The 19,355-nt window shown below is 32.1% G+C and overlaps 1 protein-coding gene across 2 annotated transcripts in view; it reads right to left on the reverse strand.

Annotated features, from left to right (window-relative positions):
• ADAM2 (ADAM metallopeptidase domain 2) overlaps positions 1 to 18,959 on the reverse strand; it is a 141,993-nt gene extending 123,034 nt beyond the window's left edge. Inside the window, exons 1-4 of one of the 2 annotated variants that reach the window (XM_045459799.1) lie at positions 18,452 to 18,959; positions 17,887 to 17,963; positions 13,199 to 13,254; positions 2,405 to 2,483 (exon numbers count right to left, since the gene is read on the reverse strand). In XM_045459799.1, the coding sequence (XP_045315755.1) occupies positions 2,405 to 2,483; positions 13,199 to 13,254; positions 17,887 to 17,963; positions 18,452 to 18,506 (267 nt within the window). In that variant the 5' untranslated portion in view covers positions 18,507 to 18,959. The remainder of the gene's footprint in view (positions 1 to 2,404; positions 2,484 to 13,198; positions 13,255 to 17,886; positions 17,964 to 18,451) is intronic. The other variant, XM_045459793.1, reaches the window with a different exon arrangement.
• Positions 18,960 to 19,355: the final 396 nt, after the last annotated feature.

The following is a 19,355-nucleotide window of genomic DNA, read 5'->3' on the forward strand; positions in this document are numbered from 1 at the left end:
TTATCAAGAAAGAATGTTGAATTTTGCTGAACGCTTTCTCTGCATCTATTGAGAGGATCATATGGTTCTTGTCCTTTCTTTCATTAATATAATGTATCACATTAATTGATTTGCAGATATTGAACCAGTCTTACATCCCAGGTCTAAATCCCACTTGATTGTGGTAAATAATTCTTTTAATGCATTGTTCAATCCAGTTGGCTAGTATCTTGTTCATAATTTTTGCATCCATATTCATCGGGGAAATTGGTCCGTAGTTCTTTTTAGTGGGGTCTTTGTCTGGTTTTGGAATCAAGGTAATGTTGGCCTCATAGGATGAGTTTGGAAGTTCTCCTTCCATTTCTATTTTTTGGAACAACGTCAAAAGAATAAGTGTTAGCTCCTCTGTAAACGTTTGGTAGAATTCCCTGAAAAGCCATCTGGCCCTGGACTCTTATTTTTGGGGAGGTCTTTATAATTAATTCAATTTCTTTACTAGTTATGGGTCTGTTCAAATTTTCTATTTCTCCCTGTTTCAACGACATGCAGAAGAATGAAACCGGACCACATTCTTACACCATTCACAAAAATAAACTCAAAATGGATGAAAGATCTAAACACAAGACTGGAAGCCATCAAAATCTTAGAGGAAAAAGCAGGCAAAAACCTCTTTGACTTTGGCCGCAACAAGGTCTTACTTAACACATCTCTGGAGACAAGATAAACAAAAGCAATAATGAACTACTGGGACCTCATTAAGATGAAAACTTCTGCACAGCGAAGGAAAAAATCAGCAAAACTAAAAGGCAACCAACAGAAATTGGAGAAGATATTTGCAAATAACAAATCAGATAAAGGGTTAGTATCCAAAATCTATAAAGAACTTATCAAACTCAACACCCAAAAAGCAAATAATGCAGTGAAGAAATGGGCAAAAGATATAAATCGACATTTTCCAAAGAAGACATTCAGATGGTCAACAGACACATGAAAAAAATGCTCAACATTGCTTATCATCAGGGAAGTACAAATCAAAACCACAATGAGATACCACCTCACACCACTCAGAATGGCTAAAATTAACAACTCAGGCAACAACAGATGTTGGCAAGGATGTGGAGAAAGGGAAACTCTTTTGCACTGCTGGTGGGAGTGCAAATTGGTACAACCACTCTGGAAAACAGTATGGAGGTTCCTCAGAAAAATTAAAAATAGAACTACCCTACAACCCAGCAATTGCATTACTAGGTATTTATCCCAAGGAGACAAAAACGTTGATTCAAAGGGGCACATACACCCCAATGTTTATAGCAGCACTATCAACAGTAGTCAAATTATGGAAAGAGCCTAAATGTCCATCAATGGATGAATGGATAAAGAAGATGTGGTATATACATGATGGAATATTACTCAGTGATTAAAAGAATGGAATATTACTTGGCAATTATAAAGAATGAAATCTTGCGATTTGCTACAATGTGGACGGCACTAGAGGATATTATGCTAAGAAAAATTAGTCAGAGAAAGACAAATATCTTATGACTTCACTCATATGTGTAATTTAAGAACCACAACAGATGAACCTCGGGAAAGGGAAATAAAAATAAGATATAAACAAAGAGGGAGACAAACCATAAAAGATTCTTAAATACAGAGAACAAACTGAGGGTTGCTTGAGGGGAGGTGGATGGGAAATGGGCTAAATGGGTGATGGGCATAAGGAGGGCACTTTTTGGGATGAGCACTGGGTGTTATTTCTAAGTGATGAATCACTACATTCTACTCCTGAAATAATTATTACACTATATGCTAACTAACTTTGATTTAAATAAAGTTTAAAAAATAAAATAAATAAGCAAGACCCTGCACTCTTTACTCAAGTTAAGAGACAAAGCCCCCATTCACTTTATACTGGCTCTCTGAGCATGCCCATAACCCCTTTCTCTTGTCCAACACTTACTTCTGTTTCATTACAATGTGAAAATCTCCACCCTAGGAGGAGCACAACCTTCATTAACATAGCACAAAATGCGTGTGTAAGGCATGTTTTCTCAGGACGCCTGCACAACCTTATGCCCACCTTTAGATGTGATGGCAAAGCTCCCCTTTCTGAATAATCATCCTAAATCCTAAATAAAAAGAAACTGCTCACTCCTGCTTGGGCTTTGGAAGCTAGTCTTTGTGATTTTATTTGTTGCAAATAAAGTTTGCCTTGTGTGACATCACCACCTGGTATAGTCTCTATCTGTAACTCACCAAGGAGCAAACTCATGCTAGTTCAGTTACAGCATCATCAAAAGTAAATGGTTAAATTTATTTTAAAACAAAACATAACTCCAACCCTTTGTTTTCTGACATGTGAACCCTAAGTAAGGTGATTGTAGAAAGTCACATAATAAAGGTAAACAGACAGTAGAAGTAATACCTGAAACTGTTGTTCAAGAGGCTTCATACTTCCTGTGCCATTATAACCATAAACTCTAAAATTATGAGGTAAAAAAGCCCTGTAAGATAAAGATATAAAGTATTTAATGGGAAATTTGTTTCCTAAGCTCCTATTTTGATATGTATTCCATTGTATTTATTATAGACAGGTAGGTAAACAGAGGGTAGAAATAGAGATTCCTGAAAACATGCACTTTGTTCTAATTTTACTCAAAAACCCTGGTGTCCAGACCTTTCTTTACTTACCGTCACACTGTTCTCTAGGCTGTTTTTAATTTTTTTTAATATTTATTAATTTTTGAGAGATAGAGAGAGACAGCGTGCGTGAGCAGGGGAGGGGCAGAGAGAGAGGGAGACACAGAATCTGAAGCATGCTACAGGCTCCGAGCTGTCAGCACAGAGCCTGACACCAGGCTCGAAACCACGATCCATGAGATCATGACCTGAACCAAAGTCGGATGCTTAACCGACTGAGCCACCCAGGCGCCCCCTCTAAGCTGTTTTTTAAAACACGATAGGCAAGTTTTGTCTCAGGGTATTTGTACTAGTTGTTGCCCCTTCCTGGGATATTCTTCAATATAGCTCATTTCTCATCTATTTCAAGTGTTTGCTTACATATTCACTTAGTGAGGCTTATCTTGGCAAGTTTATTTCTTAAATGCACTTTCCTAGTATCAAAACATAGGATTTCCAAACAATACTTCTAACTTTGCTCTTTATTTTTGCTTATGCATTTGTCACCTTCTAACATTAATCCTAATCCACTCATTTCTTATATCATTATTAGTTTCATTTGATAACAATATAAGCAGATTCTTGTCAATTTGATTTACCAGTTCATCTGAAGCACTTAGAAGAATATCTGTAAAATAGCAAATGATCAGTAAATAGTGAATTAATGTGGCAAGAATTCAAAAAAATTAGATGGAGATCTCAAATTTCAATATATTATTTGTAAATGTGGGAAGAATATGCCCTATAAAGACAAACAGTAAATGTAGATATCCCATTTTTATTTTCCTAATAAGCATAATATAAAGATTTTTGACTGCCATAGCAGTTTGGATTTGTTGACGTAAAAGTTCAAGGAGCCAAACCACTGACAAACAGAGCAAAATTTTTCGCATTTTTGTCATACCAAAAAAAGAATATGACCCACAGTGGGGTGGGGCTCCAGGAAACACATAAATTCTGAGATGAAGGAAAAAAAAAAGCTATATGTCCATGTTTGGTCAAGGAGAAAGCTACTGGGATGTCTAGAAACAGGCAGAACCCCTTGTGTCAGGTACTCCTAGAATGAAAGTACTGAGTTTTTGAGGTGTATCAAATACATAGCTTCTCTTCCTGTAAAATCTTTTGCCAATGTTTGAAATTGTGTGGAGTGGTCAAAGAGCTAAACTTAAAGTCTCTGAAAATAAAAGCAAATATATATTTTTTAAATCAATGATACACAATCAATAAGCTCTATTTAATTCAAGCATCATAAAAGCAAAGAAAAATCACATTTGATGTTTTTAAGGACTAATGAAAACTAAAATAAAACCTTCAAAGTATTAAGAGGAAAAAGAAAAAAAAAAGATGTTACCTTTAAAGAAACAGCAATATGATTGACAACTACCTTGTCAATAAATATGAAGAAAGTCAGAAGATAACAGAATGACAGTTTTAAAAGGCTAAAGTCATTTTTAAAATGTCATCCTAGAATTTATTCCAGCAAAAAAAAATTTTTAAGAGTAGGTTTAGGTAAAAATTTAATACTGAAATAAACCACTATAATTAAAAACCAGCAGACTTGCAACAAAAATATGGAGAATTCCTGAGATATAGAAATTAAGTGCACATAGAAATGGAAATGTCGGAATAAACGAAGAGAAAATTTGTGAGTAAACTTGTGATTAAATATAAAAGAATATTGACTGTGCAAAAAATAATTATAATATCTCATTGGGGTTTAAAAGTATGGAGGATTATAATATCTGAAAAAATAATGAAAACATAGAAGAAGGAAGATGGAATTGAAAGGTTTAATGATCTGACAATATAGGGTAACTGATAAAAGTAATAAGGGGAAACAGTATAAAGTAGTAGATTCATTAAAATGAACACAAAAGAAAAAAAGAATATAAAATAAAATGCACAAAAGAAAAATAATAAAATTATTTCAAAAACTAAGTGGAAAATCAAAGGATCAGAACAAGCAAGGACATCTTAAAACTGTTGAACAAGGCTGGACATCAAGAACTATTATAAAGTCATTGTATTTAGTATGGTATGGTATCTCTATAGACAAATAATGCTCAAGAATAAACATATAAACTAGCAGAAGAGAAAAAAGGTATTAATAAAGAGACCCTCCTCATAGTCATTTGATTTATGACATGGATTACATTATAGTACAGTGAAGAGAGGTTGTGTTTTCTTCTCAATGGCCTTTTCTGATTCCATAGGATGCTAATATGAAAAATAATTAAGTCTTCACCTTTATGTTCACAAAACACATAAATATCAATTCTGGATGAATTTAGAGTTAACTATGAAAATGAAAACAATAAAAACCATTGAAAGAAAATAGTAGCTTGGATGTATGACTGTATGTAAACAATGATTTCTTTTAAAATATTAAAAGAATAATACCTACAAAGTAAAAAATGATAATTTGGACTGCATTAAAAGAAGGATTTCACACTCAATAAAAAATAGACTGAATAAAAATGGAAAGAAAATGATAGGAAAAATGTAGTTTACAAATACTAAACAACAGAAAGTTAGTGTAACTATACATACACCAGATAAAATTTAAGAAAAACTAATTACTAAAAAATAGCCACATCATAATATTAAAATTGTATTCACACTCAAAATTTATACAATTTTGAAATTATAATCTCAAAAATGTAATTCAAAATCCACACAAGGAAACTTTACAATTTGAAAATCAGTGTGGAAGATTTTAACACATATGTATTACTAAATAATATAACAAATATAAAAATCAAGGTTGAATATGAAAGAATTTTATGATTAAAAAAGAACACTAGAACAAGTGATTATGGAATATATACTAGTTTTTAGTACATATAGGATAATTACAAAAATTGAATATATACTACATCACAAAGTTAGTCTCAACTTTTAAAGGATTGAAATCAAAGAATATTTTGTGTTCAAAAATTACTAGAAATAATAACTAGAAACCTGCCACATATATTGATATTTAGAGATAATGAAATAATTCATGGACCAAAGAAGAAATGTAATATAAACTTGAAAATGTTTGCTAATAGTCAACCAGAGAAAATTCTACACAGCCAAAGATGTAAGGGGCAGCTAAGCATTATTTGGAGAAAAAAGTTAGCCTTAAAATTTTAAACTAGAGGGGCGCCTGGGTGGCGCAGTAGGTTACGCGTCCGACTTCAGCCAGGTCACGATCTCGCGGTCCGTGAGTTCGAGCCCCGTGTTGGGCTCTGGGCTGATGGCTCAGAGCCTGGAGCCTGTTTCCGATTCTGTGTCTCCCTCTCTGTCTGCCCCTCCCCCGTTCATGCTCTGTCTCTCTCTGTCCCAAAAATAAAAAAAAAAAAAATTAAAAAAAAAAAATTTTAAACTAGAAAATTAAAATGGTTGATGAGTAATCAATTTGGAATTCATTTGAGTAAGCTATAAACATAGATCAAAATTAACACACAAAAAAAGTAAAAGCAAAGCAATAATACAAAAAATCATATAATGTGGATGATAACATAAAAATTAGTTCATGAAAAAAGTTATTAAATTGGCAAAGTAATGGTGATATGTGTCAAAGAAAAAAGAAAAAAAGATGAAATGATATTAAAATGCAAGAGGGTGACTGACCTTAAAAATACCAGTCTTTGAAAAAGTAAGAGGATACTATGACCAACTGCATACCATAAATTGAAGTTAAATTTAAATGAATGAATACCTAGAAAAATATAATGTGTAAAAACAGACTCAAAGAGCAGAAAAATCTGCATAATCATAGTACCGTTAGAGACATTAGATTAATAGTCAAAAACATCTCTACACAAGGGAACTCCAGGTGAAGTTAGTTTTACTGGTGAAGAGTACCAAACATTCACCATTTCAGGGACCAGAAAGAGATGGGATAGAAAGTGAAAAGATAATATGAGAAAAGATCATTATAAGTTGTAATTACAAGCTAAAACCATAGGGTTCACTCACAGCTGGTCAGTGGTAGACTTATACCTATTTCTAAGGATGCTTGGATCCATGGGAGGGACCCTTACCAAGAAGTAAATAAAACAGATTGATTAGTGAATTAAAATATTCTGTTTAGAGAAAAAAAAAAAAAAAACTCCCCTAAAGGTCTGAATCAGCTTTCCATGATGTTATTGAAAAGATACAGATTAACTGTCTACATACATTTGTCTTCATTTTGAGTCTGTAACCAGTGGGATCAAAGCAACCCAACAGTTAACTTGAACCTTGGATTTCATGAGAATGATATATCTTGTACATATTTTGGTTTCTGTCAGTGATTTAGAGTCAAACCACCTTCTGTGCAACTATGGGACCTCCCTAATATTGCCCTAGCTTTCTTCTTTCCTTCTTCCTACTGTTGTGGTGCAGTGTATCCTTTTTGAAGTACATGTGAATTGTTATGGTAATAAATTTTTTGAGTCCTTTCAGTTATACAACCCAGTGTAATTTGTACATAGACCAATCTTAATTATATTTGGACATAAAATAATTCTAAATAAAATATTAATGAATGCAGTTGATAAAATAATAAGTTAAAACCCGGTAGGATGCATTCCTGGAATAAGGATCAATTTAATATTAGAAAGTCAATTACAATAACAGATTAAATAATATATGTTCATAAACAGATGCAGAATTGATAAATTTAACATCCATTAACTATGGAAATAGCAAAGAATGGAGTGAATGTCTTTATGACAATCAAAATATCATCTTTAATTATGAACACTGAAATCATTCTATTTGACTTAGTGAACAAGAAAATAAGGTACTCTGCCTCAACTTCTATTTACTATTGTATTATGCTAGTGGTTCCCTGTACCCAGTAAAAAACTAAGAAAATAAATAAAACTCCTATGCATTAGAAATAAAGAAACAAAACTGCCTTTATCAGATGATAGAATTATAAATGTATCTAAAGACAGATTATTTTTTTGAGCTTTCCAGAGAATTCGGTAAGTTTCCTGATGTATATTTACTATATAAGGATCGATTGTATTCCCATACACAAGAAACACATTTAGAATCTGAAGTTTTTCAAATGTGACTTTTTCAATAGCCTCAAAAGTGTGAAATACTTAAAAAGAAAATGCAAATAAATGTGCAAAATCTTTAAGGAGAATGTCATAAAAATATATTAAGTACTATTAAAATCTGAATAAATGGACAGATATACCATGTCATACACAGAGAAATACTTCTGTGTTTTGTTTTTTGCGGTGTTGTTGAGTTTTGTCTTTTTGTGGTTTTTTTTTGGTATTGTATTGTAAAATGATTAGTTCTTCCCAAAGTGCTGTGTAGATTCAAAGAATCAATATCCCGGACATTTCTTTGTGGAAGAGTTGATTCTAAAATATATGAAAATGAAAAGCACTAAGAAAAATCAGAACATTCTTGATAAAGAAAAGATAGAAGGACCTTAACTTAAGCTATCAATATTTATTACAAAGAGATAAATTGAGCAAAAATTTTAATACAGAGGTCAGTAATACATATATATCCATATATATGTAATATATACAGCAGTCATCACAGATATATATATATAAAAGATTTAATAAAATTGACATCAAAAAGTCATATCAAAAACTAAATTACTCATCTATCTCAAAGCATGCTCTAAAGTCAATTTCTTGTAGAATAAAGACATAAATATGAAAGGCAAAACTAAAAATATTTTAGGACTGTGTAACATTTAGTCATGGCCTTGGCGTAAAGGAGGATTTTTTATACAAGATAAAACTATAATTTAAATAAAGGAAAAATTCTCTTTACTAAAATACCTTAAGTGTGAAAACAGAAGGCATAGAGTAGGAGAAGTTATTTGAAAAACACATCATGAACTAAAGACTTCTGGGCAAAAAAATCAAAAGAATTCCTAAAAATAGGAAAGAAAAGTTTAGATTAGAAAGCTCTTTTGTAAAAGTATAAATATCTTCCATAGGTGCTTAACAAAGAAGAAAATCCAGATATCCAACTGATATATTTTTTAAAAAGTATCCAGAATTATTTGCATTTAGAGAGATACATATAATAAACATCACATAATCAACAGTTATTGAAAACTTAAAAGATCTACATTATTAATAAAATATGCAATTCAGAGGGGCATATGAAGTAGTATAATGCTTTAGGAAAATTGTTTAATAATTATTACAATGCATCTATTTTAACAATACAGACTATCCTTAGTTGTATATCCAGAAAATCTTGTGCACATGTGCCAAAGAACACATATGTAAGAGTTTTCATATTTGAATATTTTAATATCTCCACAATAGAAAAACTGGAATGTCTAAAATAGCAGGATAAATTGTTGTATGATCATGAAATTGGATACTATTCAGTAATTTAGATTCATTTATTTAGAATTCAAAACAAATAGAAATATATTGCTTAGGATAATTAAATAAAATCAAGGAAATGGTTATCACAACAATCTTGAAAGTAGTTACAAATACTGTATAGCTTCTGGAATATAGTCAATGTGTATACATGAATGCTCACTTCATAATTATTCATTTAACTGCACAAATACATTTTATTTATTTTGATTTATACTTAATATATTATACAACAACAAATATTAAAACAACAATTAAAAGGCAATTGGTAGTGACTTTTGTGAAAGACAGAAGACCCAATCTCCTATCTCCATTTCCACTATCAATACACAGAAATGACTGATTAACAATACTAATACATTTTTTAATATAGCACTACACTTTAAACAATAAAGTGGGTTGACAATGCCCTATAGGCCAAAACCTGCCCACCACGTTTCTTTTCTTTTTTAAAAAATTATTTATTTTGAAAGAGAGCATAAGCAGGGGAGGGACCAAGAGAGAGGGAGAGGGAAGATCCCAAGCAGGCTCTGCTTTGACAGTGGGGCTTGAACCCACGAACCATGAGATCATGACCTGAGCCAAAACTGAGACTTAGACGCTTCACTGACTGAGCCACCCAGTTACCCCCCACCACTTTTAAATATAAAGTGATATTAGAATATAGCTATGTCTATCTATTTTCAAATCTTCTATGCCAACTTTCACAATGACAGAATTCAGTGGTTGCAAGAGAGACCATATGGAGTTCACTCTAAAATGTTTACTATCTAGCCCTTTGCAAGAGGTGGACTGACTTTTGCTTTAAACAGAATGGTCAAAGAAGTGAAAACAAAGACTAGTTCTGCAGTTAAAAAAGTAAGCAGGTGACACTGCAAACTAGGTCAGAATCTGGACCAGAATTGTACCTTAGGAATGGAAGGTTAAATAGCCTCTGGTCTCTAGCATGAAACACAGTGTGGGCTTTCCAGTAAAGAGCATAGAGCTAGAAATATCCTCAGCAATTTGTAAACAGAAGTAGAAAGAATCAATACCTGCTGTCTGTAGACAATGGACAGAATGAAGCTACCCAATCTTGACCATGGCAGAAACAGCATCACATGAAAAAACAAAAACCCTAAACGACATCTCATGCAAATGTGGAATGGATTACAAATTGCCCCATCATTGCTGAAACTCTGAGATGATAAACAATACAAACATTGGAGCCAGCTAAATGGACCCATCAGGAATGAAGCAGAAACATCTATAAAACCCCTTACTTACCATAAGGTTGCCACAAAAGCCTTCAATTTGTAAAAATGCAGTATGTGTGAAGGCACAATAAAACAAGTGGTGCCTGTAGTATTACTCTCAATATGCTCATCTAGATCCATTCTTGAGTTTGGCAAGAATACCTTTGAGCAATGTGATAAAATTGGCGTTCTAATTTCATTTGTTTGACCCCTAGGGGATTGCCAAGTTGATGTGACAAGGCACAAATTGCTGCCAGCTCTTTACACAGTCAAAGCCTCATAGGCTGTTGAGAGTGCAAGTGATACCACTTTGTTTCGATATAAACTGTTGGCTAAGTCTGAAACCAACTAGTTACCAAGATACCATGAGTAGGAGCTGTCAGGATTGAGACACACCAGTAACAGTGGTCACTGAAGTCTTCAGGACTCCACCAGCAGGGGTTCCTTGGCCGCACTTTATTCTGTCTCCTCTGCAACCTAGTATTATTCACTATATTCTCATCTGTTGCATATACAATGAAAAACTACAATGAAAGTTTTGCATTTACTTCGATTATAGATTTGATCATATCTAAAAAGTTAGGTTCTGTTTATGACTACTTTCTTGACATTTTACAACAATATTTTGAATTTTTCTGAGCCAAGACTTATTTGGTGACTGTGACTTAATTCTCCAAAAGCTGGTTCTTTGATTAAACATTTGTAATTATATTCTAATTTTATCATGCTAGTCATTAAGAAAGTGGTTACTTTTTAAAAGATTTTGTGTTTACTATGTGAAGGTTTTTATTTAAGTGTACTTTGCTTGTATGTGAGAAAAGAAGAGTCTTAATTGTAGGGTGTGTAATATGCAATTCATCGATTATATCATCATTAGTTGTATTGTATATGTTATACTTTTTTTCCTAATATAAAAAAGACAGACCTTAACAAATCTACTGCTATTCATAAGCTGTCATTTTTACATTAGGACAAAAAGGTATAGCATATACAACTAATGATGATACAGATGGCTAACAGACACATGAAAAGATGCCCAACATCACCAGTCATCAGGGAAATACAAATCAAAACTACAATCAGATATCACCTCATACCTTCCAGAATGTCTAAAATTAACAGCACAGGAAACAACAGATGTTGGCAAGGATGAGGAGAAAGGGGAGCTCTCTTACACTATCTTGGTGGGAATGCAAACCAGGGCAGCCACTCTGGAAAACAATATGGAGGTTCCTCAAAAAGTTACAAATAGAGCTATCATGTGATCCAAAAATTGCTCTAGGTATTTACTCAAAGGATACAAAAATACTAATTCAAAGAGATACATGCACCCTAATATTTATAGCAACATACCTATAATAGCCAAATTATAGAAAGAGCTCAAGTGACCATCAACCGATGAATGGATAAAGAGCCCAAGTGTCCATCAGTTGATAAATGAATAAAGAATGGGATATATATATATATATATATATATATATATATATATATATTACTCAGCCATATAAAAGAATGATATCTTGCCATTTTCAATGACATGGATGGAGCTGCAGTGTATTATGACAAGCGAAATAAATCAGAGAAAGACAAATACATTATTTCACTCATATGTGGAATTTAAGAAACAAAACAGATGAACACAGGGTACAAAACAGACTCTTAATTATAGAGAACTGAGGTTTGCTAGAAGGAAGGTGGGTGGGAGGAAGGATGGGCTAGATAGGTGATGAGTATTAAGGAGGGCACTTGTGATGAGCACTGGGTGTTGTATGTATGAGGAATCACTAAATTCTATACCTGAAATTAATATTACACTGTTTATAAACTGGAATTTAAGTAAAAATTTAGAGAGGAAAAAAAAACAATTTCACACAGTTTTTAAAATACATTAATGTAGAGTTGTGAAATTCTTATTTTTACCATTTGCTTTTTTTAAAAGTTTATTTATTTTTGAGAGATAGAGTGTATACGCCAGGGGAAGGGCAGAGTAAGAGAATCCCAAGCAGACTCCACTGTCAGCGGGGAGCCTGACATGGGGCTCAAACACAAGAACTGTGAGATACCGACCTGAGCCAAAATCAAGCGTCAGACGCTCAACCAAATGAGCCACCCAGGCATCCCTCCTACTTATACCATTTAAAAAGGACTATTACAGGGGTTCCTGGGTGGCTCAGTCGGTTGAGCATCTGACTTCAACTCAGGTCATGATATCTCTGTCTGTGAGTTCAAGCCCCCACCACACCCCCTCACCCCTGTCCCCCCACCTTGAGTTCAAGCCCCTATCCCCCTACCCCGTGAGTTCAAGTGCCACATCGAGCTCTTTGCTAACAGCCTGGAGCCTGTTTCAGATTCTATCTCCCTCTCTCTCTCTGCACCCCTCTCCCCACACTCATGCTCTGTCTCTCCCTCTGTCAAAAATAAAATAAACATTAAAAAAATTTTAAAAAGGACCATTACAATTCTTATTTTTCTTTATTCCTTAGTAAGATGTGCTTATTTTTCCTAAATTCATCAGCTGGCATAGTACTGAGTTTGGTTAATTACAATTATATTTAAGTCCTTAATACATTCTGACATGATGTGTTAAGTAATTTTCTTTTAATCATCACTATTCTTTCCACCCTAATTCATGATGATCTTTCAAATACAGTTGAATATTAGGGACTTGAAAAAGATTTCGATAAAGATAGAAAATTATCAAAATTCATCCTTCATGAAATCCATAGATAGCCAAACAAAATCTGATGCTACTGGGAAGAAGGAAGATGGAAGCATAAACTAAAGGTTCAACTTCTACATATTTATTATATAGACAAAGTTTTTTAAGTCATAAAATAAGAGACAAATGAATAGCCAGTAACTAGGAACATCTAAAAATGCAAAATAATTACATTCTGGATTAGTTATAAACAAGAATTAGAAAAAAATACAGGTGGTAAAATAATGTAGATCACCTACTTTTGCATTAGGTTCACGGTGTACGTTTTCCCTTCAATTACAATGTTGTAGGACACCTGGCAGGAGAGTGTATTAAAAAGACAAAGAAAAGTGATAAGAATGTTAGAAAGTAAAACTAACATTTTACATTAATGATAATTACACTGAAAGCACATTAATACAATAAAAGAGGAAAACTTATAATTTAATGTTGATTTATATCAATGAAATGATATTTAAATATTGGCTTTCATAATAAAAGTGGATAGAATATATTTTGTGTAATTTCTTAATAAATTTTAAATGAACCCAACAAAACATTTGAATCTGAAAAATTGATTTGCATTCAATAATTACATTAGCTTAATAAAGACTGAGGTCACTGCAAAACTTATGCTTAAAATGAAAAAGCATAAACATACTACTAATAAAAAATTTATATAATAGAGCAAAGATTTAGCAGCACATAAAGTATAATATTTGCAGATTTTATAAAATTCATTCCAAGTTTGGATCAAAACTCATTGATTTTATTAATAGTAAGATTAAGAAATGATGTTTAACAAATGGGCAATTTAGTCTTTATAGATCAATTTGCATAGCCTTGACATCTTTAAATTCTTGGGCCTTCCAATCCAGTAGCATGGTTTATACTTGGGTTTATTTAAACCTTTCATTCCTCTCATCTTATTTTATTGTCTTCAGAGTTGAGGTTTTGCTTAACTTTGTTAAATTTATCCAGATTTTGATATTTATGTAGTGTAAAATTTCTTTTTAAAAGTTTCATTTTATATTTTTGTTTTATAGAATGGAAATACAATTGATTTTTATGTTATGGTCTTATTTCTTTTTTTGTTTGTTTTGTTTTCTTTTTATCTTGTTTCTAAAGATTTTACTAAATTATTATGTTATTTCTAATTTTCTGTAAGTAACTTTGGATTTTATTTTATATGCAATATTTAATCTGTAAATGATGATAGCATTATTTTTTCTTTCCAATTATTATGCATATTTTTAATTTTTGTTTTTTTCTTTCCTTATCACAGTGGCTAATATTTCCAGGCAAAATAAATAGAAAAGGTAATAGTGGACATTCTTATCTTTTTCTTGATCTCAGGAGAAAAGCTTTCAATATTTCAACTTTGTGCATGATGTTTCTTTCAAAAGCATTTGATCTTCTCTATATGCCACAGTTGATTATTATTCTTAATTATTACATATTTTGAGCAAATAAACACTACAGCAAATTACATAAAATGCCTTGTCAACAATGTCTATGTTAAGACATAAAAACATTAAAAGTATTTCAAAACAATTTTAAGTACTCTCCCATCCTATTATTAGTTCCCTTTCTTACATTCCAACTAACCAACATCTTGAATTTCATGTTTATTATTCCCACGCATATTTTTATATCTATACTCATTATGGATGTTTAAATAATTTTTTGCATAAATTTTAGCTCTGTATGAATGTAATCCTTCTACAAGTTATATATTTCATTGCTGGATTACACATCTGCTTAAAACACTGTTTCAGACATAGTAAGCACTCTGTAAACATTTGCTATCATTATCAATACATGTAGCTTTATAATTTTTTCATGGTATTGTATTACATTTTCTGAATATAGCACAGTTTATTCATCTATGCTGTCAATGGTTATTTAGTTTTGTTTTACTATTTTAAGCAATGCCCCCCCAAATAATCTTAGGCATATCTTCGTACATATTTGCAAGCTATATTTTAAACTAAACCTGAGTGAACGTCTTTTATTAAAAAGTACTTTTGCAACTTCAACTTGAAGCTTAAAACTAATCAGCAAATTTGTTGCACCTATGTAGATATTCACAAAAAGTGAATATTATCCTTTCATCCATCTCCTTTAATTGCATTTTGTTTTGTTAAAGTTAACTTTTGCCCTTGATGTGAAATAATACCCTATTGTGTTTACCTGGCAATTCCCTATAAATTTCCTAATTTGTATATATGCTTGATAATTATTGTCCCCTCAAGTTCAACACTTAATTGTCATTCAAAACTTTGTACATGTTTCTATTTTCTTGGTTTTTATCTAATTTATTTGTATGAGTTCTTGATATATTCTGGATACCTTTTGTGTGTTATATGGATGGCAAATATCTTCTGTGAGACTGGAACATTTTTCACCTCATTTATGGTAGCTATTTATTTATATATTTAAATCTAGATATTCTTTATGCCTTCACTTAAGATTTTCTATTCCTTTTTTTTCCTGGTATCATTCTTCCCTATTATAAGGTCCTAGAAATAGCCTTCTACCTTGTCTTCCAGATTTTTAGTATTTTACTCTCAGATGAATGCATTTAAATTACCTTGAATCAATTTTGGTGTATACAGTAGCATTAATATACATTTTCTTATTATTCCATATCATTAATAAATTTTCTCTTCACCATTTATTAACTAATCCATTCTTTATCCAATGATTTCAATGTTACTATTGAAATGAATAAGTCCTCATATGTGTGTGGGTATTTCAGAGATACTCTATTCTGTTCTGTTAATTTATTTGTCCCTTAGACAATATCACATACCACATTATATTAATTACTAAAACTTTAAAATACGTTTTGAAATGAACCAAAGTGAATCACTGTTTTGTTCTTCAAAGTTAACATTTTTTATCTTTTACCATTCCATATATATTTTAGAATCAACCTGCCGATTTCCATGAAATTTCTTATGGAATGGTAGTCAATCTACAGATTTGGTAAAAATTAACCTAAGAAAATATTAAGCATTCTTGACTGCCAACATGACCTACTTTCCTTTTTTTAATCTTTCCAGTTTTATTAGTGGTCATAATAATGTCTTTCAATAAAAGTTTACTGTATCCTAAAAAGTTCTCTACCTTTTGAATAATATTTATTGTTAAGTAACTTATTTTTGGCCTGTGTGTGTGAGGGGGGGTGTTGTACATATATGTGCGTATATGTATATACACACAAATATGTATATATACATATACACATATATATATACACACTAAAAACAATTTATCACAAAATATTATTTACTGATATTATTAAATATATGTGTATGTATATATGTATTTTCCCCTATTTTTTGCTCTATATTTACACTTAATATTTGAGTCTAATTCTTTTTTCTTATTTTGGTCCCAATTCATAATATCCATTAGAATGTCTGGTATTCTGTTATCATTATGTCAAAGTGTTGTCAATACTGATTTTTATTTATTCTGTGTTGCTATACTTGGCCTGAGGAATCTCTTTTTTCTATTATTTCTCAGTTACTATATGTTTAATATAGCATCTTCTCCAGGTTTTCCCCCCCTTCCTTCAGGAATTTCAGTTACTATATACTTAAGTCTCTAATTCAATCCTCCTTTTCCCTTAGCCTTTTTTATGTTGCATCTATCTGGTTTCTTTAGCTGACTCTGATCTAATTCTTGATTTTTTTTTTCACTTTCATTATACTTTTCACATCTACTCAGGTTTTTTAAAACTGCTAGGCAAATATTCTCTTTTTATGATCTGTATCATTCATTTATTCATTATAACAGTTATAAACATAAGCTATGTTATGTTTATAGCATTTTTAAAACTAGTAAGTACAATACAGCCTCGCTGGTTCAAATACAATGTATCCAGTACTACTCTACACATAGGGGATAGAGACATTAACACAATAGTGAAACTTTTTCCCTTATGAATTTGACAGCTGAAGACAGGTGATTTTTTTTTTGTACTTTTCTTATGGAATTATTGTCATAGATTATGGTGATGCCTAATAGAAGATATTTCCCTTTAAGTAGATTCTGTATATATTTTCTGATATGAACAAGCAATTCCATATTATTTTTGAATTAAAAAATAGAACTCTTCCAAATACTGTTAAATGCCTCACATTATTTTTCTATTTAAATAATTAAATATTGTTTCCAAGTTTCCATAAGTATACATTCCTTTTAAAATGATATATTGAGAATTTTAAGCCTGTAATATCTGAATTAGGGTGACAAGTGGGTAGTTGCTAAGGAAATATTTGCATTAAAATTACCAGAACATTTACTACCCAATCAAAAATAAACTTAAGGTGTGGTGTTTGAAAAAAACACATTTCATTTCTTGAGAAATGATTCTAGAAACTAGTAAAAAAAAAAAAAAAAGACATTTTCTAATTCAAAGAAAAGAAAATCTACCCTGAACCAAGATGAATATGAACCAAGATGGCATGAAAAAAAGTCTTCATGATTAACGTATTTGCAATCAAAATGCAAAAATTACTCATATAAAACTTCATTAAATGAAATTGTCATTACATTGTATATAAAAACCATAGGCTTACTTAACAACAAGGATACAAACACCTCCAAATATAGGAAAAACTCCTCCAAATATAGCCTTGTAAGTGAATAAGAAGAGAATCTCTAGATAAATCAGGTCAATGATTATTCAAAGACACTCAAGAGGGAAACAGATTTAAAAGATGGGACTTGGGGTTTTGAGAATAATCATCACTGCAATATAGTTCTATGAAACACTATTTATCAGTTCATTTTCAAAAAGGTTTTCCACTTAAGGAAACTTGGGTATAAATATAAAATTCACCAAATTTGCATGAATGAAAATGCCAAGTTTACTTCCTTAGAAAGAAAATATCCACGTGACTTTAGATTGTGAAAAATGTTAGTGCTTAGTTACATGGGATTCAATTCCTCCACTTAATGTTGACCGTATTTTCTCCGGTATTGTAATTTGCACACGTAGTCTTTCAGAATCTGTAAGGTACAAAATGTTTCATTAAAGTAGCATCCATCACCTCATAGCTTCCTCCTCATCTAAATCCTCATCTAAATCCATAATATTTTATATGCCACCTCTTTTTTTAAACTTAATTCCCACTTTCTAGAACTACAAGACTTTTAAAGAGAAATTAATTACAAATAAAATCAGGACCTTTGGACTTTCCAACTACAAAGTCCAGAGGTCAAAAATGCAGACAGAGTACTATATGAAACTCTAACCTTGAGGCATCCAGTTGAACCACTGCATCTCTCATCTTTCATATAGTACCAGGATGACTGGGAAAGCCCGTCACATCCAGTGTGAATTTTCTTTGGGGAAGACGATATGGTAGTGGGCTTTGGCTTAAAAAATTGGAGCACCTACAAGAAGGCACTTTCCCAGGGATATCTGGCCTCTCAGAAGAAAGTAGAGAGGAAAGTTGACATTCCCAAAAGTTCAAAGGAAAGGTTTTTGTACTTACTATTGTCCGTCTGGAGCCCGATGAGCCCGATGAGAAGCAGCAGAAGGCACAACATGGCTTCATGTCCTGGATGCCAGTCCGAATAATGGCAGTTGGCTTGCGTAAAGGACAGTTGGGAGCGCGAGGGGACCCCTCCTGGCCGCGCACCTTTCAGGAGACAGTCCACCGTGAGAGCAGAGTGGAGAGGATGGGTGAGGTCTGTTGAATGTGGGCGGTTTTGGCTCCTAAATCTGTGCAGGAGGCTTCCAATTGGTTTGACGCCGCTTTAAGCCTGAAAGAAAACAGAATCACTTCCAAAAGGCAAGGTTGAAGAAACAGTTAATGAACAGGAAGATTCATATACACTTCCTAATGAACTTTTTATTGAAGATACATGTATATTCTACAAACCATAGGAGAACAGCTCAATTAATATTCAAGTGAACAGTGTAATTAGCACCTAGATTCAGATCAAGAAATAAAACATAGAACCACCAAAACCCAAAACCCCCAGATGGCCCCCTGACAATCATTACTGCTACCATCAGCGATTAATTAGTTTTGTCTGTTTTGAACTTTATATAAATGGAACTAATTACCATGTACTTTTATGCATGAGTTCTTTTATATATAATATATAATATAATGATTATGAGATCCATCCATTCATTCATACTGTGAAGAGAAATAGCTTTGTTTTTTCCTCATAGGTGTATATCATACATTGATTGAATATAACACAATCTTTTTTTCCATTTTACTGTTGACTAACATTTGGTTTATTTGTAGTGGTGCCTATTAAAAACCACATTTGGCTATTTTATTTCTTTGGTGAACATATGTAGTGATTTTCTTCAGGTATATTTCTAGAGTGAAATTGCTAGATCACAGGGTATGCTTCAATAGACACTTCCAACAGTTTTCC

Source organism: Leopardus geoffroyi, chromosome B1 (genome assembly GCF_018350155.1).
Source record: "Leopardus geoffroyi isolate Oge1 chromosome B1, O.geoffroyi_Oge1_pat1.0, whole genome shotgun sequence".
NCBI lineage: Eukaryota > Metazoa > Chordata > Mammalia > Carnivora > Felidae > Leopardus > Leopardus geoffroyi.